General features: G+C 38.6%; 2 protein-coding genes across 3 annotated transcripts in view; one reads left to right on the top strand and one right to left on the bottom strand.

Moving 5' to 3' along the window:
* The window catches only part of tspan15 (tetraspanin 15), a 43,896-nt gene extending 30,382 nt beyond the window's left edge, over positions 1–13,514 (bottom strand). Inside the window, exon 1 of the mRNA XM_046032362.1 lies at positions 13,196–13,514. Within this exon, the coding sequence (XP_045888318.1) occupies positions 13,196–13,285 (90 nt within the window). The 5' untranslated portion in view covers positions 13,286–13,514. The remainder of the gene's footprint in view (positions 1–13,195) is intronic.
* tacr2 (tachykinin receptor 2) lies at positions 12,826–25,423 on the top strand. Of its 2 annotated transcripts, XM_046032361.1 has the most exons (9): positions 12,836–12,947; positions 16,998–17,256; positions 17,924–18,076; positions 18,594–18,889; positions 22,115–22,309; positions 22,662–22,812; positions 22,965–23,084; positions 23,511–23,587; positions 23,677–25,423. In XM_046032361.1, exons 3-9 carry the CDS (start codon positions 17,942–17,944, stop codon positions 24,011–24,013), a joined length of 1,311 nt encoding a protein of 436 aa, XP_045888317.1. In that variant the 5' UTR covers positions 12,836–12,947; positions 16,998–17,256; positions 17,924–17,941; the 3' UTR covers positions 24,014–25,423. The 2 variants fall into 2 exon arrangements, with proteins under 2 accessions (XP_045888316.1, XP_045888317.1); XM_046032360.1 differs by lacking the exon at positions 16,998–17,256 and having other exon boundaries at positions 12,826–12,947.
* The last annotated feature ends 284 nt before the right edge of the window (positions 25,424–25,707 follow it).

The following is a 25,707-nucleotide window of genomic DNA, read 5'->3' as shown; positions in this document are numbered from 1 at the left end:
GAAATGTTTTTATCGTGATAACATTTTTGGCCATATCGCCCAGCCCTAGTAAACTGCATTTTCACCAGACTGTAATGGACGGCAGTAACAGATCATGCATTGTTGTTATTGTAAATGACAGCTTTCTTTAATTTAGGTTTCTTTAACTTTAGTTTTGGATATGGTGAAGTCAGTGCTGTCTAGAGTGAGCACTAGAGTGTGCACACACACACCCAATCTGTGTGGCTTTATCTCAATCAATTACACAGACAAAATGATAATCAATTCAAGCCTGACTTTAGACTTCTTAGGAACTATACTAATGGTGTGAAGAAGATGTCCCCAAAGAGTCAGAGTTACAGAGACTGATTTATGCCCCCACAACATGAGTTCAGTCAGGACAACTTACATCAAAGACTGATATTGCGGATTTATATTTGGCGGTATGGCTCAGTTCTGGGATCTCCCTGCCCATCCACGCGCCTACGTGGAAAAGCCATAAGGTAGGGAGAGCACCTCCCTGCCCATCCATGTGCATACATGGAAAGCTCGAGGCAGAGAGCAGCAGTAAAGAACCACCGTAAAAACAGAGCAGGCATGCAATTTACATGTTTAATCAGATACTAGATGGGCACTGAAGCATGGTGTTAAAACGGGCCTGGGGTTGAAGACCATACTTTTTATTATCAAGATGCAGCCTCTGCTGCTCTGTGTCACCTCCCGCACATGAACACACACGTCTCTCATCCTTTTATTAAAACACACCGCAACAACGCTAGCTTGGCAAAGCTAGATGTACAACGAGCTACGTGAAAGCTTTCTGTAGTCTAACTGTTAGCTTAGATTACCATGTAGCTTCAATCTGCACATTGTTACCTGCACTGAATCTGAGTGGCTCTATCTGCACACAGCGACATTTCGCCCAGAGCGCGGCAGCGCATGTTAGCATGTTTGATTCTATTCGGCCAAATTAATTCCCCGATATCATTCCAATAATGAGATATGGCCGATCGACCAATACTTATCAGATTGATATTTATTGTGCATCCCCATCAGATACAGCCTGAAAGGTGGAGCTGGGGTGGCGGTGGGTTATGAGCTTTGCATAGGAAACAGCGAGGACAGGCAGGAAGGCTACGGCAGCTTAAATAGGCACCTTGTCTGGAATTTGACAATGAATGCTAAGAGGGGAATGAGCTGAGCTGTCAGCTGATGTGCTGCTGAATACGGCTGCTATCGCTGACATGCTGGAATGAGCGGAGCTCGACTTTGTTGCCTGCCTGAACTAATGCTATGCTTGATTAATACATCACACACACTTACTTCTCATTCTCTCTTACAATCTTTCAGCTTTCATGCATCCATCCATTGCTCTATACAGAAATATATTGATCAACTTTGTGTCACTGAACTCTCTCTCTCTCTCTCTCTTTATATAGTACAATAACAAGACAATTCAAAGTGCTTTACATAAAAGCAACATAGGGCAACAATTTTGAGTTATAAAAAAGTGTTAACACATAAAACAGGACAGGAAAGGTTACAGGGCAGTGTAAGATATTAATCAAAATCCTTCCATTAGATTTATTAAAAGGCAGTGGAAAAAAGAAGTCTGGAATTTTTTACATTTTTTGTTAACAGATACTTCACAACTAAAATATACAGTCCTATAATGATGCTGGCATAGCTTTTATGTTCAAAACATAAAAGTGTAAAAAAAGCAGTTATCACAGATCAACTGCCTAATTTGATTTTGTGCTACAGATATAAAAGCTGTCTCAACAGGTGCTATAGTTAATGGATGCTAATTGCAGGCTTTCTTTTCAAAGATATGTGAACAGGTCAGCTACAAGTGACTTAACATAAAGTCTCCATTTGACAAGAGTAATGACTGTTTTAATAAGTCTGAGCTGCCTGGTGAGATATTCAGCACTACTAAGCAGCTACAGCACATTCCGTTGCCTATTAACTGAGCAATGCATGATATCAAGGCTCAATTATGGAGAAACTAAAATTGTTAATTTGATCCTTCCTCAAAAAGGTCAGTATTTTGTGCCTTCCTTAACTGATTACTACATCATCAGTGTCACATTAACATACATCTGCAATCTGCATTAAATTAGCATCTGGAAGTAGCTAATTTTGCAAAAAGTGACGGCGACTGTCCGTGCCTATCAGGGTTGGGGTTAGAGAATGAAGAAAAGTTTAAAAATGGTCAGTACACCCAAATTATAAAAGGAAAAAAACATTTCCAATGTATAATATTATCTAGCAATGCAGATAGTTTTGTCTAAAATGATACCTAAAACAATAGAGGTGAATGGAATTTAATTTGTGGTGCTCACACCATTGTAAACAAATGTCCCGGTTACTCACATAACACCTTGTTGTGAACCGTTTATTAGAATTGCTTTTTACTAAAGAAAAACAGCTGGTGTGGATGATTTTAGTTCATTCACTCGATAACAGAACACTGATAAAACAGTCCATCCAATAGCAGCCCAGCAGTTAGTCTATCCCTACAATTTGTCCCAGGCAAATCTAAAATTAAAAAGGCCTCTTAGACAGATCAAGTTACAGCCAAATAGCGAATATAGGGCTGTAATGTGATCAAGCCGCTAAAGCAGTAACTGGCCAAACACCAATGACCTGTATCCAGTGAGGCTGAAGTGAGTCTGCATGTAACTGCCTTACATGTACAATGACACATTTACATAAAATGAAAGTAATTGCTGAGATCTGGAACACAGACACCACAACATATAGGACAAAAGGGGCAACAGACACTGGTGGTGGGTTGCAGAGGATACCAGTTTCATGGTATACCATGCATTATCATATAATATCATATATTGTTTATCTACGGTCATTGAAAAAATACAAAAAAAATTACAACGGGACGTAGGGCTGAATAACTGATCTAAACATCCTCCAAATCAAGAGCACCATATCATCATAAATTAAAGTATTGTTGTGCTCCAGAGAAAAATTGCAAAAATAATAGCAATATGATTTAATTATAATAAAGTGTTTGTTCAACCAAAAAACCCTTCTGTTTTTGTTCCTTCAAAAGGTCGTTGTAACTGATAATACTAATATGAATACTTGTACATACTGTATGTCATACTGTGAATCCATGATATTTTCTGAGAAGGTTATTGTACCGTGAAAATCTCATACTGTTGCAACCATAGTGGTCAGACAGAAAAGCTGTCAACCAGGTGTGAGCCAATCACACGCGATTTAAGTCCCGCAGAAACAGAAGCATATAGAGTCATTTACTACTCCACTCTACAATAAGACTGGGGACTGCTTTCAGCACAGATAAAGGACCGTAATGCTAATCACTCTTGCCAGCTTGGGTGCCATTGTTGTGTTAAAATGTGTCTTGCATTTTTAAAAAGAGCTATGTCCTATTGCGCAAAAAAAAAAAAAAACTGTGCAAAAGAAATTAACAACTTCGCAACACACACACACACACACACACACACACACACACACACGCAGAGCTACAGCACTATGAGAGGCCAGAGACTGCCTGTTTACGAACATGTTAATTTTGTGCAGGTGTAATGTTTACCATGTTCATTATCTTAATTTAGTGTGTCGGAATAAATACAAGGAACTGTGCTTCAAGATCTCAGCAATTACAATGCTATCGCGAACAACAGATTCGATGGCTGGAGCTACAAAAATTAAGCCCAGACTCAAAGAAAACTATAGTTTTCCTTTAACTTGAGCCAGCCAAATCAGTTTAAAATCATTTTGAACAGTAAAATACATACATACATACATACATACATCTTAGCTGAGGAAGGCAGATCACAGCATGTTTAAACTGCAAACACCTGATTCTTTGACATATTTGTTGCAAATATTCCCACAATATCTTTAGCCTTTCCAAATCAAGATAGACAGCATGTCAGAGAAGAGGACGAAAGAAGGGAGGGTGGAAAGAAAGGAGGGTTATCTGTGAGCTGATCTGATGGTCCAGGCAGCACTGTTTATAATCTACCATGATTTCTTTTCCTTACATGTCCCTGCTTGCTGTCTGTTATGGTGTCTCGCTGCAGGCTTGTCGCCGCCCACCCTGAACTCACTTCCATTCAGCCAAGAGGGGAGGAGGGCACTTGAAGCCTCAACATTTCTTTACAAAGTGTTTTGTTGGTTCGCGAATCACTCTGGTTAGTGTAAACAAATCTTCACTAAGATAGCTGGAATAATATAATAACACAGGCAGTACTCTGTTTATCAGCATGCACTTAGCTGCACATGACTTTGTGACAGTGTCAGGGCATTAGGCCAAGATTAAGCTGTTTTATAAAAACACAGTACGCTCTTCTAAAACAACTTCACAGTGCTATTATTGTGCTTCAACAACTGCTGTTGGGGCATACAGTGTAGTGCATTTTATACTTAACCTTTACTGAAAATGACCATTTTCCAAAAGCTAATGTAATTTTTTTTACATTTTTAGACATAAAGGGCAAACATTCAGAGGAAAAGTAGCTGTTTTAAACATCATCACATCATATTATGTATCAAAAGGGAGTCGTCCCTGACTCTGCCTTAGCTCGATGTGCGGTACTTAGTAGGTGGTGGTGTGTCTGAACAGTTGTAATTTAGTGAGTCCGTCTTTTCTCCATTTTTCAACATGGCAAATTACTTTTGCCTGTCAAGACGTTTAGTCACTTTTCCTAACAGGCAACGCACAAGCGTTAGGTCTTGTCGCAGTCATATGCTGAGCCTTTTAGACAGGAGGATTATATTCCCGCTGATATGACTGAGTTCAGGATGGGATGTCAATTATAATTTGCCCAATATTTTAGTTTATGACCTGTAAAAAAAAAACATCAGCCTCCCTTTGAAGCAAATGCTTGCATGCTTACATGCTAAACTAAGATGGTGAACATGGTTATACCTGCTAAACCTCAGCATGTTAGCATTCTCATTGTGAGTATGTTAACATGTTGATATTAGCATTTAACTCAAAGCACCATTGTGCAGCCACAAAGAGCAGCTAGCATGGCTCTTAGTTTTGTTTCACATCCAACCAACTTATTAATACATTTGTTTATCAAACATAAAAGGCCACAAAAGAAGGAGTACTATAGAAACATTTTACATTTGTGATGTTTAAATTTTCATTTTCAAAATTGTGCAATGGTGTTTGGCCAACAATGGTGTGAAAATAATAGTTTTGATGCATTTCTTAGGACACCAATATGTCTTGGATAATAATAATCTTTTTTTGTAGAGGAATTACAAGTTACAAAGTGCTTTAACAAGTGTAAAAACAATAAAACACAAAACAATTACATGATAAAAGCAAGAAAACACTTGAGACTAACATACATGTTTAAAATAGATAATGACTTTTGTGAAGCCAATTAAATAAGGATTTTCACATGAACTATGCATGTTTATTTGATAGACATGTAGTAGCAGTTAAGGCTGCTGGAATGCAGAGGACTGAATCTGTAATTATTCTCTCGCAACAACAGTTGTGTAAGGCGCATAGTCCCAAAAAACAACGCAATTACAGCTGCTCAGCGGTCAAAAGTAAAAGAGCTGTGATAAACTGTCCCAGTGTGTGGACGCATGAGCCGCTGTTAAATTATAGTGTTCTCAGTCCAGCTTCGCTGAGTAAATAAAGGTTAGGAAAGGCAGATAACCTCGTACAGCAGACTGAAGTGAAACCAACCCACAGGAACAAGAGGTTCAGACCTGGCAGAAGTAAACAACTTATGACAAATTACAAAACTGCTGCCGAAATCCTTTTACACACCTCCAATCATGTCCTGATCACATTTAAATGCGACTAATTACATTTAATACATACTAAGTCTGCTCTCCCTATCAAATGCACTGTTCGGATCATTTCACTACATACATGTGCAAAACAATTTATTTCAGAATGATTTTCAAGGATGGTAAACCACAACCTTTGGAATAATCTTACAAATAGTTTTTCATGTTTTGCTAAAGTTTTTGGTTTTAGTATTTGTCAACTGCAATATATTTGATCATACAGTATGAAGATCTACTAGATTAAGTCATTGTATTTGTATGACTTAAATCATTTTCCACTGTGATCAGGAAATAACTCATCTTCTCCTGTACATCGTTCCTCCAATATATGTTATTTCCCTTGGCTGCTAGCAGCCTCAGCAGCTGATCACCAATACATGGACATTCTATTCTGCGGGACACTGAATCAGTGTAAAGAACAGGTCATTAAAATTTATTTTTCCTAGGTAGGGTCAATTGACATATGAGATAGCAAAGGTTGAAAACATGCAACAGAAATGTGTTTGAGCAACAATCATCATCGATTAATTCGATTACTAAAATGCATTTGTTTAATGCTTGTTACATAAATAGCAACTGTAAGTCGCTTTGTATAAAAGCGTCAGCTAAATGAATAAATATAAATGTAATAAATATCTATCATCTATCAACATACACAGGTGATACCGTTACCGGTTTGGGGGGTGACGCCGGCAAGCAAAAGTACTTCTTAAACGATGCATCAATGAAATAATCTATAGAAGCTTCGAGTCCTAAAATCATCGTTAGCTGCAGCCCTACTTTGCACCGCGGTGAAGTTAGTTTTACGTTGGAATTCGACATCTATCGAATGTCCAACAGAAAATCATAGACTGTCCATTATGTACAGTCATCGTGGTTTGTGGACTGCCGTTTTGAAATCTTGAGTTTGGCCTAGAGTACGCCGCCATGTTGATTTTTTGCAACCATTTACAACATGTCAATCATAGATGCCCTGAACCATACTGTACTTTATGGTCTATTTTCCTCTAAATGGGACCATAATTTACTAAATGAACATCATGTTCTATTGAAGAAGACCTGAAACTAACGATTGAGACAAAAAAAAAAAACTTATTAGGAAAGTGTTTACTGAGGTCAGTGTTTTCCATACATAGGCTTTACTTGGGCGGGCCGCCCAGGTAGATTAACAGCCGCCCAAGTAAATTTGTCGACCCAAAATCGTTCTTGATTGCAGAACGATATTCGCTCCACACACCCTCTCACTCGGTTGCTCTCTCTCTTTCTCTCTCGCAAACATGGACAATAGACCTGTATGAATTTAACTGGTTGGTATCATAAACACCTCTGCACAAATCTGTCCAACACAACGCTGTCAATGTCGGAGACCCATCTTCAAAACAGTTATTAGCAAGCATGTAAGGAGTCTAGCTAATAAGGATAGCTATGTTAACTTTGGAGAATAGCTGTCAAATAAATCGTATAACCGGTAGTCTAGAAGTGCGTTCGAAATAACTGACTGACTTTCGCCGACTTGATAGATAGGGGGAATAAAAACAGCGCCGTCAAGTCAGACACAATCTACCTCCGGTAGACTGCGTGAGCTTACTGTGAGTTTATAACAATGATCAGGCCTTGCTCCCACGAGGTCTAGTGACATGACACTTCGCGGGAGGTAACGCTCTGTTATAGTGAGAAAAGAGGTGGATGCAAATTTTGGTAGGTAGCCTACAATATCTGTTTTGCCGAATTATGCAATTCACTTCTTAAGGTCCTTTTAGGACACTTTGCTGTTTGAACGCGGTTAACACCACATGTTTTTGCTGAATCTCAAGAAATGGTACTTTTACTAAGTGTAATAATATATTAACGATTCTTAACATTCATAAAATATATACTGATCATTTATCACTATAGATGAACCCCACAAACAATAGTATAGCGTTTAAAAGCAGAACTTTAAGGCATTTTCATATAATTCTCAGCAGGCATGCAAAATTCGGCATAACACCTACTGCACCCCCCGCCACAGTTACGCTGTCAATCTGTGGGAAACACTGGAGGTTATAAATTGGGAGAGAAGTAGGGTCATTTTACCATTATTTCTATAGGAACCGGACTTCTTTTTACAACCAGAAGAGTCGCCCCCTGCTGGCTGTTCAATAGAATGCCGGTTTAAGTGACTTCGGGGTTGGCTTCACATCTCAGACCGGAGCCTTCCCACTTGCGTAAAACTAATGTCCAACTTGAAACTAACTTCACCGCGGTCCATTCTTCCACACGTGCCGGTGTTGCAGAGAACAAATTTGCATTAAAAATAATGGACAATCCACACAACACTATCCATGATGTGTGTGTCAATCAGGTAACGTTGCCCACAGACATAAAGCTTACTTTATAGTTCACAAAGACATGCTGTTGTTGTGATGTTAGCTGTAACGTTGTGAGTGTCGCTGTCTGGAGCTACTGTGCTGCTCTGGGACAGTCTCATCCTCTCATGTTAGCTTTGCAGCAGCAAGTGGCGTCAGTTTGCTAATCCACAGCCTAGCTAACAGTTACATTACTTGCTATGTCGTTGTTCACTCTTTTATGGTATTTGTCATGGTGTTGGATTTCTCCAGAATCGGAATCAGAGTTACAATTTGAAATGCCATATCGGGATATGAATTTTTTTTTGTCATATCACACAGCCCTAATCTAAACTTTATTATTCACTGTTTCACAAACCACATTCTACGGAGACGGTGTGTGGGGAGAACGTCTCTTTAACATGACTGAATCAACAAGCTGTACGAGCAAAGTAAATAAATAATAAATCACTATTCTGCTTCAACCTCGCCTATCAAGGCAGCATTCAGTCTCCATAATAAACCCATTACTGAGTCCTCTGCTTCTCTCTGGCTCACCATCCCACTCACTCTCTCTCCATGAATAAATGTTTCAGAAATGTCTCACAAAAGAAACAAATAAGTGATTTCCTTTGTACAGTAAGTGTTATGTCAATCAGCCATCTGTCTTTAAAAATACACAATCTGTTGTGCTGTATCAAAGAGGGAGCAGCTGCAGGGTTAGAATATGTTGCAGAAAACTGGTATTCTTTAAAAACAGAAATGCAAGCCATCAGAGTATATTGTTTCCGTAATATCAAAGTAATATAAAGTTATAAGATATTTGTGGAAACAAGTGCCATCTCCAGGAATCACATCATCTTAGAACATATTTATCACTCACTGCTATCGTACGTTTATCAAACAAACAACAGTTAGTATTAAGATTCAGGACTGATATTAGGAATAATGTGTGTTTTACAATAAAGAAACTGAAACCAAGTGTCATTTATTTTATGACTGTATATGTACCATCTTATTTTGGTTAGACGTTGACTGGTTTAGTTTTCAATTAACGAAAACATATTCTTTTATAATAAGATTGATATTGATTGTAAAAGTATATATATTTTGAACCTCTTTATCTTATATAGTATCTCACAAAAGTGAGTACACCCCTCACATTTTTCTAAATATTTGATTATATCTTTTCATGTGACAACACTGAAGAAATGACACTTTGCTACAATGTAAAGTAGTGAGTGTACAGCTTGTATAGCTGTAAATTTGCTGTCCCCTCAAAATAACACATCACACAGCCATTACCAAACCGCTGGCAACAAAAGAGAGTACACCCCTAAGTGGAAATGCAAAACTGTTAGATTCACCTGCCCAACACTGGATGTGACATATAGTATTATGTGCGGGTGTTATGTACTTGAGGTAGGTGGATATGATATACGGATTATATGATTTAACAACAGTATGAACAGCACTGAAATACAGAATGACAAATAAATAATAAGTAGTAACCAGTAAACAGGTGGCGGATTAGAGACAGTTAGTGGGTTTTTGCACAGAAGTTGTTCCTGACACGCTGAGTCAGAAGTTAACTGTTTATCAGAGTGATGGCTTGAAGGAAGAAACTGTTTATTTTCATTGCGGGTTGTGTTCATTCGCATTAGTAGTCTAGCGATAAAGTAGTCTAGCTAGTAGTAGTCTAGCGATAAAACTCCCGCAAGGAAAGTGATGCGAAGTGGTAAAAAGAGATGTGAAATTAGGACAAATGGAGGACCACATGCATTATTTAGCTACTCCTACGCTATTTGGTTGCAATTCACAACCTTCACGACTAGATGGCACTTAATCTTACACACTGAACCTTTAAGGCTGTGAAAAAATCCAAACAAACCAAATGGTATCGCTATTTTTCAGCATAGACTGCAAGCCAGAGACTTCAAAGCTGAGTACACAAAACAAAAACAAGCTAGGATACAACAGGGAGAGTATCATAGTTTGGTCTATAAACTCCATCTGGTTTCAATAATATTTCAAGCTGTGGAGCACTGTGGCATGCCATTGGCTATGGCTTCCACCATTTCACTATACTCACAATATCTTTGAAAACATTACCTATAATTAACTTGTTTGTAGTCTACAGTACAATTACTGCACCAACTCACTGTAGGTAACGTTGGAGAACCAGCAAGAAACAGCTAGATTTTGAAAGTAAGCAACAGAAAATTATCCCACCCCCTCCCTTCAGGCCTCCAAAAGCCACTCACCCACACACACCCAAAACACATTTCCATGCGCAGTGAGTGCACTGGCAGCTAGTGCGGGCAGGTAAACAGGTTGCTTATTACAGGCCTGTGACCTGCCACAGATACCGTTTTTTTTGTGTTGGAGCATTTTATTTATTGATTGTGTCGGGATGTAAAGACAATTTCAACAAATATAACAAAAATGCTTCTGAAATAAAATTCCTACCACAACTTTAATGCAGTCATTTAGGCTACTGAAGTCAAGCCAGCCCTCGCGCTGTTTTGCGATGCGTGTTTCTTCTAGGCATTACGGTAACATCGTGTCACAGCACATTTCAAAATAAAAGTGAGCTTCTGCTGAACATAATGCAATTGATGTGACAGAAACAATTGAATAAATAAATAAATGCTTAAGACACCACAAGTATCTAAAGAAAATATTACAGTCTCACAGAAAGCTTACTACGTTCAGCCAAGATTCGAACTCATGTGAAAAGAAAACCTTCTGTTTCCACTGATTCATTTCACTTCACAGGGACTGCAGGCCACCTCAGGGAGACCCTTTGTCAATATCAGAGCTATCTGATGTAGGTTTTTAAAGTTACAGCCCTTGAAAGTGTCTAATATTTTCACTATTCGGCAAGATTCAAATTGACGTAAAAAGGAAACTTCCTGTTTCAACTTTTAACAACTCTAGTTTAGTGCCCTTTCACAGGGGCCGATGTGAAGCTAACCTGCGCTTTTTGTTCAAAATGTGGTCTCACATTTGATTCACATACAACAGTGGACGGCAAGAAGCAGCCCATGGGCCAAATTAAAGCTATCAGTGCAAGACTCCATCAAGATGAGAGGAGGTGGACTCTGTGTTTTTACATTGATTACTCTTGGTGCTGAAACGCAGTCAAGATGGATGTATACGTGTATGTAAGCTATTTATGTAGCCTATATAAATAGCCTAATTGTAGCCTAGATATTGATTTATTTTAATTAATATATTACCATATTTTCATATAGGCCTACACTTAAATATGTGTTGTGTGTGTATCATGAATGAACTACAAATTTTGTTTTGTTATGCAGCTTAGTGCTGTAAAATGACTAATAAACAACCTTGTACCTTTTCTCTAAACCTATGAAAGTGTCTCAGTCATGATGTAATTCAATGTTTGGAACGTTGATATATTATTGTCGCATATGTTGACATCCTTGCAGGTATACAGATGAAATAACTTTTAATTAAAAAACAGTAGACCTATAATGTAATACTGTAGTAACAGCAGGGAACCTGAGGGCTATGCCTACAGAAGCTTAGAAACGAACAACAGAACAACCCGCTGACCAAGATGAAAGACAAAAAGGGGTAAAAACCATATAAGGCCGACACAGTCGACTACTAGTAGGCCTATAAAAGAGGTACTGGCTTCTGATCCTCAAACTTGAGACCTCTATTAAAATGAATGAATTATCAGGATGATTCTTTTGTGGCTGTCCACCTCCACAGTTTGTCCAGTTAGAACAATTAATGATGTTGGTAATCTGTCCGATCCAATGACACTGTCACAGTCTGTTCTTGTGACTTGTTTATTGTAGAAATGGAAATCTAGTATGAGCAGAGGTGTGTGTGTGTGTGTGTGTGTGTGTGTAACAGTAAACAGAGACTATGTTGTTTTCTTCATTTGTTGAAAAAGGTCTTATGTTGTGAGAGTACCTTGACAATCATCTTTGAAATTTTAACTTTGTCCTTTGTAGATCCAATGTGAAATGTGTGAAAGTTGGTAGAAATGAGTCAGTGGAAACAGGAAGTTTTCTTTTTACGTCAATTTGAATCTTGGCGAAAAGTGAAAATATTAGACACTTTCAAGGGCTGTAATATTAAAACCAAACATCAGATTGCTCTGATATTGACAGAGGGTCTCCCTGAGGTGGTCTGCTGTCACTGTGAAGTGAAATGAGTTAGTGGAAACAGGTCGTTTTCTTTTTACGTCAATTTGAATCTTGGCGAATAGCGAAAATATTAGACACTTTCAAGGGCTGTAACTTTAAAATACTACATCAGATTGCTCTGATATTGACAGAGGGTCTCCCTGAGGTGGCCTGCAGTCCCTGTGAAGTGAAATGAATCAGTGGAAACAGAAGGTTTTCTTTTTACATGAGTTTGAATCTTGGCTGAACGTAGTAAGCTTTCTGTGAGACTGTAATATTTTCTTTAGATACTTGTGGTGTCTTAAGCATTTATTTATTTATTCAATCGTTTCTGTCACATCAATTGCATTATGTTCAGCAGAAGCTCACTTTTATTTTGAAATGTGCTGTGACACGATGTTACCGTAATGCCTAGAAGAAACACGCATCGCAAAACAGCGCGAGGGCTGGCTTGACTGTCGTTTTTGAAGTGGAGGCTAGCTTGACTTCAGTGGACACAACCCAGTGACATGCACTACAGCGTCTGAGATTTCCGAGAAAATATACTGTTCCTCTTTTTGTCTGCTCTCTAGTTATGTTTAACCCAGTACGGACTAGACAGGTAAACTGGGGCAAAGGTGGAGGGTGTGGCCCCATTCTAACAGCCTGCAGAGTACTCAAAAAGGTAACACCTGTCGCTTCACACCTGTACGTTAGTCTACACCACAAAAACTAACACTGCAAAAAGGGGATACAATCTTATATCTGTCTTTTTCTCGCCATAACAACATTTACATGTTTTCCTATGGAGCTGAACCGCGCACACAGCCCCACTTGAAACACAAAAACATCCTGTTTACCCCCTCAAGCCGGGAAAGCTTTCCAAACAGCGCACGCTCGTCTTTAACAAACCATAACCACGGCGTTACTCACCCACCAGACGATGGCATAGGCGAACAGGATGAATTTGAGGAAAATATAGGAGCATTGTTCACAGTATCGAACAGCTTCGTTCGTGGACATCGCGGCTGACTAGTTGACTTCAGCGGCTCGCTGAGCTGGTGCTTCCGCGTTGACTCCTCGTCACCACACCTGCGAGTGCACGTTGGTGTGATGGATGGATGCGAGATGTGTGGGCTGAAATAAACTGAGAATGGGAGCGAAGGGGAGTTTTACACCGTTAAACTTTTAAATTAGTTTTTTTTAAATGATTGATGAGTAAGGTGAAACACGATTGTTGTTTTTTTTGCACTTGCTCCTTTTTTCTTTTGTTAAACCCGGTAAAGGTCTCACTTCTCAAGAGTGGTTTGCCCAAGAACACCAGTATAAAAAAAGTGCTACAGTAATACTGACTGACCTCCCCTTCTCCACAGTCAGTAATCTCCACACTGCCAAATATTATGCAGTAGGCTACAGTATTAAGGCCTAATCTGTGAATTCAGGAATTTGTCAGTCTTCAAAATCACAAGCAAGCGTGGTGATAAAAATGTATTTGTCTTTATCTAAACAAATTCCTCCTGACTTGTGCTGCCAATGACTGTGCAATACAGATACATTAACAGCCTCAGATATAAAATGGTGTTATCATGGCAGAAACATGAAAGGTAAACACAGTTTTTATCTCTGCCTTTTAAGCATGATGTTTAAAAGTGGTCTTTGGTTTAATATAGTAACTAAGTGGCACATTACGGATTACACAGTGAGTCAAAACCATAGGTCAAAACTATGGTCAAAACATGTAACTCTGCCACCTAGTGGTGAGGTATAGCAGGGAGACCAAACAGAATTGGAGACCGCTACTATGTTGTGTCAGTAACTAAATCATTATTAAAGACACGAAAGACCACAGTCCAACTAGCCAAAATGTGGGCTTTGGAGCCTCTTAATTAAGACTACTGAATTTACTACTATTAATTTTGCTGGGGGCATCAATGCAGTGCCTTAGTTTAAATCTCATCCACAGCCCACCACACAATTTAGAAATGTAAAGTTGACCCTCTTTAACTGGTAAATAAACCCATGTTGCTTCAATAACATACATGCAACAAACTAACTTTGTTATCTACATATCACATGAAAAAAACATGTTGTGTGAACCACATATATAAAGCTGTGGACCACACAAGACATTTCAGGCCCTGATACACCAAAACAACAGGCAGCCATCTTTGGGCAGGCTGTGGCCAACCATCGCCCGTAGTGTATACTGTATGTCCGGCACCATTGGCTCATGGTCAACCCTTATCAGCAGCCGTTCAGCCGATAAAGCATGTAGAATTTGTAAGAGTGTCTGAGTGGCTGTCTCACTATTTTCACCCACCTAGTTTGGTTACTCCGTATTTATCACCTGCACCTTTTCTTATATTCTTCCGCAAGCAAAAGACCCTGGGCTGACAACACAAATGCAAAGTCAAGAAAACCTGAACAGTTTCAGGTTTAATCAGGTGTTTCAGGTTTTTCAGATGCTTAATTTGTATCCTCAGAGTATAACAAATTTTATCAGATTCCCTTTGGCATGAAAATGGCTGTTTTGTGTATCTTTCAGTGTTGTTTTTCTGGATTATGAACACAGATTAGTATGTGCAAAATGTTCATGCATTTGTCGGTGGTTATCTTTGAGATGTGATCAGGTGCAGCAGTTAACAGAATACATGGCAGTGTGAGTCGATGCAGCCATCTGTCTTTGTCTGTGCTGGTTCAGATAGGCTGTGTTTCATCCCTTCCTCATTAGTTTCAGAACCGAACAGTAAACATTTTTATTTTCCCCTCAGGCTTCATTCAGTAGACCACGTTTAGTAAGTACAGTTACACCAGCTTGGTAGAAACTTTTCTTAAGTGCTCTTCATTCCCCTTTTCATTCCCCTGGATGTACCCTTCAACGTGACCTTCACCAGGCCCAATAAGGATTTGTGAAAGCGTACACATGCAGTACATAATACACACACAACAGAGAAAAGGCTCTACCTCTATCCGTTCTTTTCTGTGCAAATACACGCAAACACATTCAGTAGATTTCCCCTGAGAGGGAGGAAAGAACAGAAAGAGCACTCGTGTGAGGAATAACATGAAATGAAATAAGAGGTTAAAAAAAGGCTACAGAAAGCACAAGAAAAGATGTAACAGTACAAAAGAGGATTACACATTAAAAGCAAATAGCTATAGTATCACAGATTACCTGTCACATGCATTGTAGAGCTCTGTTATTGATTGATTTCAAGGAAAAATACAGAGTTACTGCAGTGATCAAACATTGCTACAGTACCTTCTAGAAATGCCAACTTTGTAAAGGTACAGAGTGTCCTTAGTGGCACCTTGTGTTTAGCGATAAGTGACAAGGTTAAAAAGTACATCTTTCTACTATTTTTGAACACACATACATAGATGCAGTGTGTTGTGTGTGTGTGTGTGTGTGTTTTTCAAGAAATACCAGGACAAACCAAGACATTGAGTGCCCAGTGCGCGTTTACATACACTCAGATTTGAATATTTTTATTTATGTTCACTTATGTTCATTTTTAAACCAACAGCCCATAAACACTGACTCATATGATCTCTGGGGGGGCATTTAAGTGTTTTGCCATGTTTCAGATGCCACAGCTCTAACTAAAAGTAGACAGCAGCAGTTTTTCCAACAACTGCACACAGAGATGTACTTTGCAAGTACTTCGGAATTGGTGATCAACCCCATTTTTCATCTCTGCAGTGCCCCCACTTCATGACCTGTGGATTTTATTCAGATATCAAATATATCACTTGATGAAGCATCTCTTTGCTTTGTCACTGAGAAACAGAACTTATAAAATGAGGATGATCAGCACATAAATTATAATGAATGTTGTATTGATATTGTGCTGATTGTGAATAGATTAGAGGTAGAAAAACATCGAGCACAGCACAACCCGAAAAAGATCCACATTGACACCAACAACAGAGAGACTCCATCAGGAATTCATCTCCTACCAGCGGAACCAAAAAAAAAACAGTCCCACAGTGCAATAAAGTCTGACCTCTTCAGCCATGTCAAAACCCACAAAAGGACCCAAGAGATTGCAGAGGATGATTGTGAGTTACAGAACTGAACACAACTACAGCAAGAAAGGACCCTTTTGAAAGGAAACATTTTACTGAGGAAGCTTTCAGGTGCACCTACTGTACATGCACACTCACTCACACACACATACACACACACACAGAATGAAAATGTACAAGCAATCCAGCTCAAAAGAGTTCTCAGAGGACCTGTTCTCAGAGGACCAGAGGACACAATAGTCCAACCCTGCACATGTTGCCTATCACCCTTCTCTGTGTGTCTGCTGTATCAAGCAGAAATAGAAGAAGATACATAGTGAAATGGTTAAAGGCAATTTCACAGGTGCTGGAAAATGTAGAAGTAGAGACTCAGGATGTGCTTCTGGCATTCCCTTTTTATTGATTCTTTTTGTAGCTTTCCCATTCAGCATCCAAGCTGTCGGTCCTTTTTCTCTCAGCTTCTGTTGATTTGGTATATAGTTCACTCAACACATGCCTTCAATCAATGCCACTCCCTCTCTTTCAATTGTGTTATTATTTTTTTTAGCGTTTTCTCACATTCTCTCTTTCATGTAAACACATTAACAACATTTTTTTGCAGCGTTTTACAACTGAGCCAGAAAATCAGAGTGCGGCCACAGCTGTTCTGTTCTTTTTCCGGTTTCATTCATCATCCCTCTCTCTCTCACACTCTCTCCTCACACAGAGTTGGCGCAGCTCCACGCGCACAGTCGCGTGCCTGTACCTGTCTGTAAGTCTCCCTCACATTCATCAGCTTATAATCAGTTACACATTCCAGGAGAGAAAGTGTGCAGAGAGAGAGCAGAGATGTCCTGAGATATCTTGATGGATTGTTGGATGGACCTGACCTGTACGCAGAAGGAGTCTAATTTTCGGACATAATTGGCTATGGGTTGGACAAACTGATGTAAAACTAACAACTCTATCACGTAGCCTACTCAGAGGTAAGCCAGATGAAAGTAACACTCTGACAGAGATTGTGTCTTATTCCTGTGGAGAACATCTTGCGCTTAAAACATTATTATTGTGTGCGTCTGCCAAATGTCCGTAATGCACGCTGGTTGGTGGATGTATTTTGTGTTAGTGACAGTTATTAAGCATATTTTCAATCAAATACGGACTTAAACCAAGTGCATTTAGCTTTATTTAACGCACGAGGAAATGGTTTATTAAACATGTGCTGCTGTATGATTAGGCTATGACTAGCCTGTGAAATTTGCCATAATGGTGACATGGTGAATGATTATTAACCCACAGGCGACTCTGCTGACGCTCAGCGAGCCAAATGGTCTGGCAGCGTAATTTAACAGTTGATATGACTGCCTCAAATCTGAAATGCATTGTGGGTTCAGGGTTCAAAAACTTTACAATTAAATCTTATTGATGAAAATTATTATGAAAAATATGTGCTTCATGGCATTTTTCCATATTAAGTTTTAAATATTTTGGCTCACTCAGATATCTTTGGCTACAGCCTAGTCTAGTAGAAGAACATTAACAGATGAAATCGGGACTAAAAAAACCCACATCACAAGGACATCTTTATTTGAATACAGTCTATCCTTCATTATACCTCATTACGCATAACGCACATAAAGTTTATGTCACCAGGTGAACAGGGAGAAGAATATGAACGCCGAGGTTCCTATTCAACACATTGAACAAAACATGGAGGCCACTTCATTCCCGTTATCAGTCACCGCCGACTGGCTGGAGGACGGAAACGAGACGACCGGGAATCAGTTCCAGCAGCCTGACTGGCAGGTGGGAGAAATACAGCGGAATCAGAAATGAACCAGTGACTTCTTACTGGGGGAGATAGCCTATGTCCAGTAGAGCATGGAAGCATGAAAAAATTAGACAAAAGAATGAAAGGGCGCACCATAGTATATTAGTTGTTTTATTAAACCACTACAACAGACCAAACCAAACACAAAAAAGAGTCTTAGGGTGATAAAGATGGTCCTTAAGATGTTTGAAAAGTTTGAAAATATGTGCTCTGATATATCTGGCAGACTGATTTGTCTTAAAACCAAGGCCTGGTGTCTACCTGCCTAATGACTGCAGTAGCTAAATCTGGTGCATTTCTTTATGAAATTCATGTTTTTTTGTACATGGTCCCCGACAAATGCATTTTTATTTGTGCTCTTTTGATTGTCCTGTTGCCCTTTTACTGTGGCTACTCATACAGTATGTTTATTTATGTTACAATCCTCTCCTCTCTTCTTCCTCTCTTCCCTACCTCCTTTCCTCTCCTTTCTCCTCTCCTCTCCTCACTCAGGTGGCTCTGTGGGCTATAGCCTACTCCCTCATCATCCTGGTGTCCATCACTGGGAATGTCACAGTGATCTGGATTATTCTTGCTCACAGACGCATGAGGACTGTAACCAACTACTTTATCGTCAACCTGGCCTTCTCTGACGTTTCAATGGCAACCTTCAACACTCTTTTTAACTTTGTTTATGCACTCCACAATGATTGGTACTTTGGCCTGGGCTACTGCCGATTTCAGAACTTCTTCCCCATCACGGCCATGTTTTCATCAATATACTCAATGGCTGCCATTGCAGTGGACAGGTAAGGAAGCTCTCTTACAAACTGTGCAAAAACATAGGAACTGAATTATTAACTAATTTGAACTATTTAATATTTCACTAAGTAGTTACAGTTAAGCTCAAGCTCTCATACAAACTGTACCATCAATGAAGCCACTATGAGATGACTGATCTTCATCTCCATTCTGGAGTTGCAAACAGAAAAAGATGGATGACCATTTACTGAACAACCCAAGTAGTAATAGCAAATAACCCACTCCACATTACCACACGATAATGTTTCTGTATTTATGGATTTTAAGCATGGTGTATAGGCTAAATGTGGTTAACATATTGGTTGATAAGTACAAAATATCCATTCAAATATTTGTCATCCCATGTATTTTGGTCTTCAATGGCTGATACAGGCTGACATAAGACAATATTTTCCATCAGTTAAATTTCCCCGACAAATTTCAGAGCTATTTTGTCAGTCAGAGCTTTGTCATTTGAGGTTGAACAGCAACTCCTTGAGAACTTACCGTTCGTTCAGCTACATGAGCCTGACTTGATATCAGCAGAAACTGTTCAGCCAATAGGAAGCTGCTGCATGAAGGAGATATGGGTCAACAAGCAGCTGAGATACAGATGTCATTAATGCTTACTGGAGCATGAATGGTCAGTCTGTTCTTAGTCTGAAACTGTGTTGTGTATGTGACACATAAACTGAGTTACAAGTTTATGAGTTACACCTGTACAATCTCATGCAATAAAATATAGCACCCCTGCAATCGACATTGTATTACAATGATGCAGCATGTGTTTATTTTTGAGGCTGTGGTTAGAGGTGGTGTTAGGCTGCATTGTAGAACAAGTGTTTAATGTTTTGTCTATCCCCATTCACATGTAAAAGCGAGTAGAAAACCTGAGTGGGATGCTTTACACAAGAGAGATTACAGACATACAAGATACAACATTCTTCCCTCTTATTTACATTTTTATGTTTATGATTATGTAAATCATTTATGGTTTCTTACAGAATTTAGGTGACAAGTTTGTTTTCATGTATGCTCCACTGATCTTAATTTTAGGCAGGAATACAACAGAATACAATAAAAATGACTTAAAAATTGCGTCTTTGATGCAAATCCTCATCTCACAGTTATTATCCATAAAACTGAAAATAAGAAAAAGGGGCACAGTCATTCACATACATTCACAATGCAGATCCTGAATAATTAAAATGAATGTATCATAGTTCAGTCATTTCACTATTATGGTGACAATACTGAGTTACATTGTTTACAAATGTATGTAAGTACATTGCATAAGATTCGTTATGGGTTGCCATGGCCAAAACATAAAATATGTATAATATGTAACATATATATTATCATTATTTCCCCTTTATTGGTATTATTTCACATTGTTGACACACTTTCTCCACATGATACACACCTGCTATCAGTGGACAAACTAGGCTGATATACTAGGAGGCACAATTTCTTTTCAATTACCCATTTAACACCCTGATGCAATTAGGTTCCTGTTCTTGCAAATCAGAAATGCATGTACATACAGTAGCTTTTATTCCTGACCATCTACTGTATATTGCACATAAATGGTCAGTGAGACTGAGCCTGCGGTTAATAAATCTTTGTTTCAGTATTCAGTTGTTCACATGGTTAAAAGGATTTCTCCGATCCCATAAAAGCATCGTGACACATAGAAATATACATAAGATATATTTTATGTTTGATGATAAAGATAATTGTCGGCCATCACAATGTTCTTTGTCAGCACATTGATTTCTGTTTCTATCACAAATAGATGCAGGGAAGAATACTTATTTTTATTTTTATTATTATTATTGCTTTGGCAGATGGCCAGGACAGAACCAGAGGCAGACAGATAGAGATATTCATCTTTAATCAAATGCATGTTTATGCATGAGTAATATTCTTTCTCTTTGCTATGTGACTGTCAAAGTCAGAACCTTGAAATAATTCAAATAATTCTGAATACCACACAAAACATAAAACTGGTCATTTATTTGCAATGTGGTGTCTCTCTGTAGAGTAGGCCTCCCTTTCAATTAGTTAATGCCCTCCACTCAGGTGGAGTAAGTCAAGTCTGCAGAATCAATAGAGTCTTAACATGTCACTAAGTAGTAATTGATTTACAGGTGATGGTGCCTTCATTCATCATTATTTGGTTGAATTACAGGACATTTAGATAAATTAAAGCTTTTCAGGTAGAGAATAACGTTTTCAGGATGATATATGAAAAGAATAGGCAAAACAGGTGGACACATGATAAATTGTTCCTTTCCTGTAACGCTGACAGCTCATATACGTGTTCCCAGCCTAGGATGAATGAATAAATACTCAAAAAAGATGACATCTTCTCCTTTCAAAATATACTTTTGTATTTATACAGTATATTGATAAATGCTTTAGATTTCAAAGAATAACACTCAGCAAATACTTTTTTATTAGTTTGAGTGAAGAGATTTAAAATCATTATTTGACAGCTTGGTTTGATAGATGAGTGGATAGATTCTACAACAAAGGCTGTTTCTCAAAGGGACATTTTCTATTTCACTTATTTTCTTCACCAATCACAGCACACAAAGTGATCATTAAAGCCAGCATTCAAAATCACCAAAGTGCAGGTTAGCTCCTATAGCTTCTCTGGGAAGCTCTGTGGTATACATTCAGTAGTTACAGGATTTTTTTTTCTAAATACCACTGTCACCACCGTTAAAACTGAAGTAAAGTCATACAGCTCAAGCGTCTCATGTCGGATCATTTGGTAGAATAATTTCAATATGCTTTGCATATTAAATGTCACATAATGAGCTATTTATACTGTAACACAGGATGTAACATACTCATGACTGTGTAACTTTATGTGGTCCAATTAGGACATACTAAAAGACATACTGAACACAAGATCCAGTGTCACAGAGTAATCACCAGCTATCAACAAAGTTTCAGTAGCAGTGAGGGAACCACCTCCTGTTTCTAACATAAATACATCAACATTGACTTTAACTGATTACTATCCATTTTAAAAGGGACTGTACAGTACTATTCTATCATGAAAATACTTTTAACCATCTGTGGCACAGGTGGCCACACAGGAAGGTAGTGTCTTTATTGAGTCACTTGGTTTGCTTTATGTCTGCTCATGTGAGTTAAAACATCAGATTTCTGATTTTGTAAAAGATAGATATGAGTGAATAAACATTTTTATTTTCTTTCAGGTACATGGCCATCATCCACCCTCTGAAGCCCCGCCTCTCCTCCACCTCTACAAAGGTTGTGATTGCCTTGATTTGGATTGTAGCAATCTCACTGGCTTTCCCCCAGTGCTACTACAGCGTGACGAGATTTTACTACCCCAGAACTGTGTGCATGGTCGATTGGCCTGATGATTATGGAGGAACACATCAGCTAAGGTGAAGGAATAAGATTATTAGAAAGACAGACAAAGGACTGTTTGAGACCTTGTGCACAATTTACCAATGACTTACCAACACTTGCAATTGCAGGCTTGATAACTTTTATAAAGGGTTAAATGGGGTTGGTTGAAAACTAAAGTAAGCTGTGTTGGAACAGGATATATATCAACCGAAGGAGTCCCCAAAAAATGTGGGCTCACAACCTCAAAATATCTGACCCCATTAAGCAATTATGTATTAGTCATTCACGTTAGTAAACCCTTTCTAAGTATGCCACATTTTTAAGTATACAAAGCTAAACAAGAGTGAAAGAGTCATGTAAAGAAAGACTGTCTTTCTCTCTCTGCAGTTACCAGTTTGCAGTGATTTTGCTGATCTACTTGTTCCCTCTGCTGGTGATGTTGGTGACCTACACTTTAGTTGGCCAATCGCTGTGGGGAGGGCACATCCCAGGAGAGGCGACAGAACATTACCACAGCCAGATTACAGCGAAGAGAAAGGTCACACACTTTTATTTTCCCCCCACACTATTATCATAATGCTCAGATAAACTGGGCGAAATTTAGTTGAACTGAACCATGTGATATTACACTGGAATTTAAATATATTAATACATTGGCTTACTTTTCCTCTCTCTGTGATTTTCTTGTAGGTGGTGAAGATGATGGTTGTCGTGGTGGTGACCTTTGCCCTGTGCTGGTTACCTTACCACATCTACTTCATACTGGGATCATTTAACAGAGACATTTATAAACAACATTACATTCAACAGGTTAGCCGCTCCCTTTTTTTTTTAAATAATCTTTTTGTTAATGAAGTAAATCTGTAACATTTAACACTAAATAAGACAGTTCTCCATTTCATTTTAAAGAAAGAAATAACACACACACAAGAAAGAAATGTATAAGTAAAAGAAAATAGCAAAAGAAAAAAAAATGAAAAAGGAAGATACAGTGAATGTAATAGTGTTAACAAAATAAAGAAAATAATAACAACCTTAGCAGACCAAACCTTCTAGGTTTCCCACCCTTCCCAACCACCTTACATATCCTAATAACATTCCAGGAAAACAATTTTACCATGTTATGTTCCATAGCATTTCAAAACAATAAGACACAGAATTACTTTCTGCATGTTATTAATTCATTTTAGTCTGATTTATGTATTTATTGGGCATCATGTTTCCTTTGATTGTCAGGTGTATCTGGCCATATTCTGGTTGGCGATGAGTTCGACTATGTATAATCCTATAATTTACTGCTGTCTAAACCAAAGGTAAAAGACATTTTCATACCCCAAAACTCCTCAGCTTCCAATAGCCTATCCCAAAACTCAAGGAAACCAATTCTCTTCTCTTCCTGAAGGTTTCGTGCTGGTTTCCGTCATGCCTTCGCTTGGTGTCCCTTCATCAAAGTGTCAGAGGAGGACAAGATGGAACTGCAGCACACACACACCTTCAGAGTCACCATGACACGCAGCCACCGCAATGACAGTACATACGTGCGCGCCTCCATCAAGACAAACAACGCCTTCAACACAAGCATGGCTGTCAGCACTGAGCTGAACCCAGAGAGAGATGCCTGCATGCAGCTTAAAAAACAGACATCATCAAAAATATACAGCACACACCACAAACATGTGCCGAAGAGGCCTGATGATACAAAATCCCCGGCTGCCAAACTTATGCAGAGCACACACTGACTACTGAAACAAATGGGAAGGTAACAAGGTTTCTCTATAGTCACAAGAGAGCTGATAATAAAAAGACTGTAACAAATAAAGATAGAGGAGAGCCTGCCAACTGCCAACCAGAGTTGAGCAAACTATCTATATGGGAAACCTTGAAGAAACGTTCATTGTAATGTGACAATCAAACTGATGGATGGTCTGCTGCTATAGCCAAAGTGAGCATGGGCATGTGAACATTTTGTTAGAAATGGAAGAAACTACAGGACACAAGAGAAGCTTATTCTTGTATTGTTAGTATTTGCTGCTGGGAAAGACTGAAGATAAATCCGTCCATCATTCATTTATTTTACTTGACCCCATTCTTTTACATCTCTTCTTCCATCATTGACATTTTTCTTCTACTCCTTTGGAGACTAGCCATGAACTGTGGATGTTTCTATGTAACTGGAGGTTTTATCTGTGGTTACTGATTTTCAAGAGGCGGATGAACAGTCCACTGGCATCAGCACCAAGCCTTAATATTGTTGTTTATGTGTGTTTTCAAAACAAAACAAAGGCTGTTTCTCAAAGGGACATTTTCTATTTCACTTATTTTCTTCACCAATCATAGCACACAAAGTGATCATTAAAGCCAGCATTAAAAATAAGCACCTATAGTTTGTCTGGGAAGCTCTGTGGTATACATTCAGTAGTTACAGGATTTATATTTCTAAATACCAGTGTCACCACCGTTAAAACTGAAGTAACTTTAACTGCAGTCATACAGCTCAAGTGTCTTATGTTGGATCATTTGGTAGAATAATAAGTCTAATTTCAATGTGCTGCGCATACTAAATGTCACATAATGAGCTACTGTAACACAGGATGTAACATACTCATGACTGTGTAACTTTATGTGGTCCAATTAGGACATACTAAAAGACATACTGAACACAAGATCCAGTGTCACAGAGTAATCACCAGCTATCAACAAAGTTTCAGTAGCAGTGAGGGAACCACCTCCTGTAGATACATCAACACTGACTTTAACTGATTGCTAGACATTTTAAAAGGGACTGTACAGTACTATTCCTTTATCTTATCAGCCACATAGTGTGCAGTGTACATTTGAGGCCAGATTAAAAAGCTAAACTGCTGAATCTGATGTGAAATGTAATACTGTCAAGTATTTAGTATATTAATGTAAAATATGTTGATGAAGTGGAAATGTAAATATGGGAATTACACACATACAGTTTGTTCATGATGTTGTAAATATGTGTAGCTTCTTCGCATTAACATATCAGTATGTAGAGAAAACCTTTTGATTCCTAGCAACAACATTTTGACTTAAAATACACACAGTGAAATCGTGAAACATCTGTATTTGTTGTCAAGCAGGATAGTTGTTTGTGGCCTAAATAAAAGTCAACAGTATGTTTTAATAAATGTGACATTATTGTGTGTGTGTGTGTGTGTGTGTGTGTGTAATGGTTCCTCAGTTGTACTCTAGACATGTAATAAAGTTACAGAGGGGTCAGAAGTCAGGTGCAGTACAGTATGCAGTCTTGGAGCTGGTGCAGATTTAGTGTCTTGTTAAAGGACACTTCAGAAGGCCTGAGGCTGTCAGACATGTGGGCTTGAGGTTACGTTCCTTTTGAGGAGTGGCCTCTAAACATTAAACACTAAACAGAAGTTATATGTAATGTACATGAATGCAAAATGTG

The sequence above is a fragment of the Micropterus dolomieu genome, linkage group LG20 (genome assembly GCF_021292245.1).
Source record: "Micropterus dolomieu isolate WLL.071019.BEF.003 ecotype Adirondacks linkage group LG20, ASM2129224v1, whole genome shotgun sequence".
NCBI lineage: Eukaryota > Metazoa > Chordata > Actinopteri > Centrarchiformes > Centrarchidae > Micropterus > Micropterus dolomieu.
The sequence above is the reverse complement of the archived record's forward strand: the minus strand, read 5'-3'. Positions and strand labels throughout refer to the sequence as shown.

Bases quoted from the DNA above. Each gene is read 5' to 3' on its own strand.
- tacr2 (XM_046032360.1), top strand. From the start codon at position 12,858: ATGTTTAACCCAGTACGGACTAGACAGGTAAACTGGGGCAAAGGTGGA. The intron at 23,085-23,510 runs GTTAGCCGCTCC...TTTGATTGTCAG, and splicing joins AACAACATTACATTCAACAG to GTGTATCTGGCCATATTCTG. The intron at 23,588-23,676 runs GTAAAAGACATT...CTCTTCCTGAAG, and splicing joins TACTGCTGTCTAAACCAAAG to GTTTCGTGCTGGTTTCCGTC.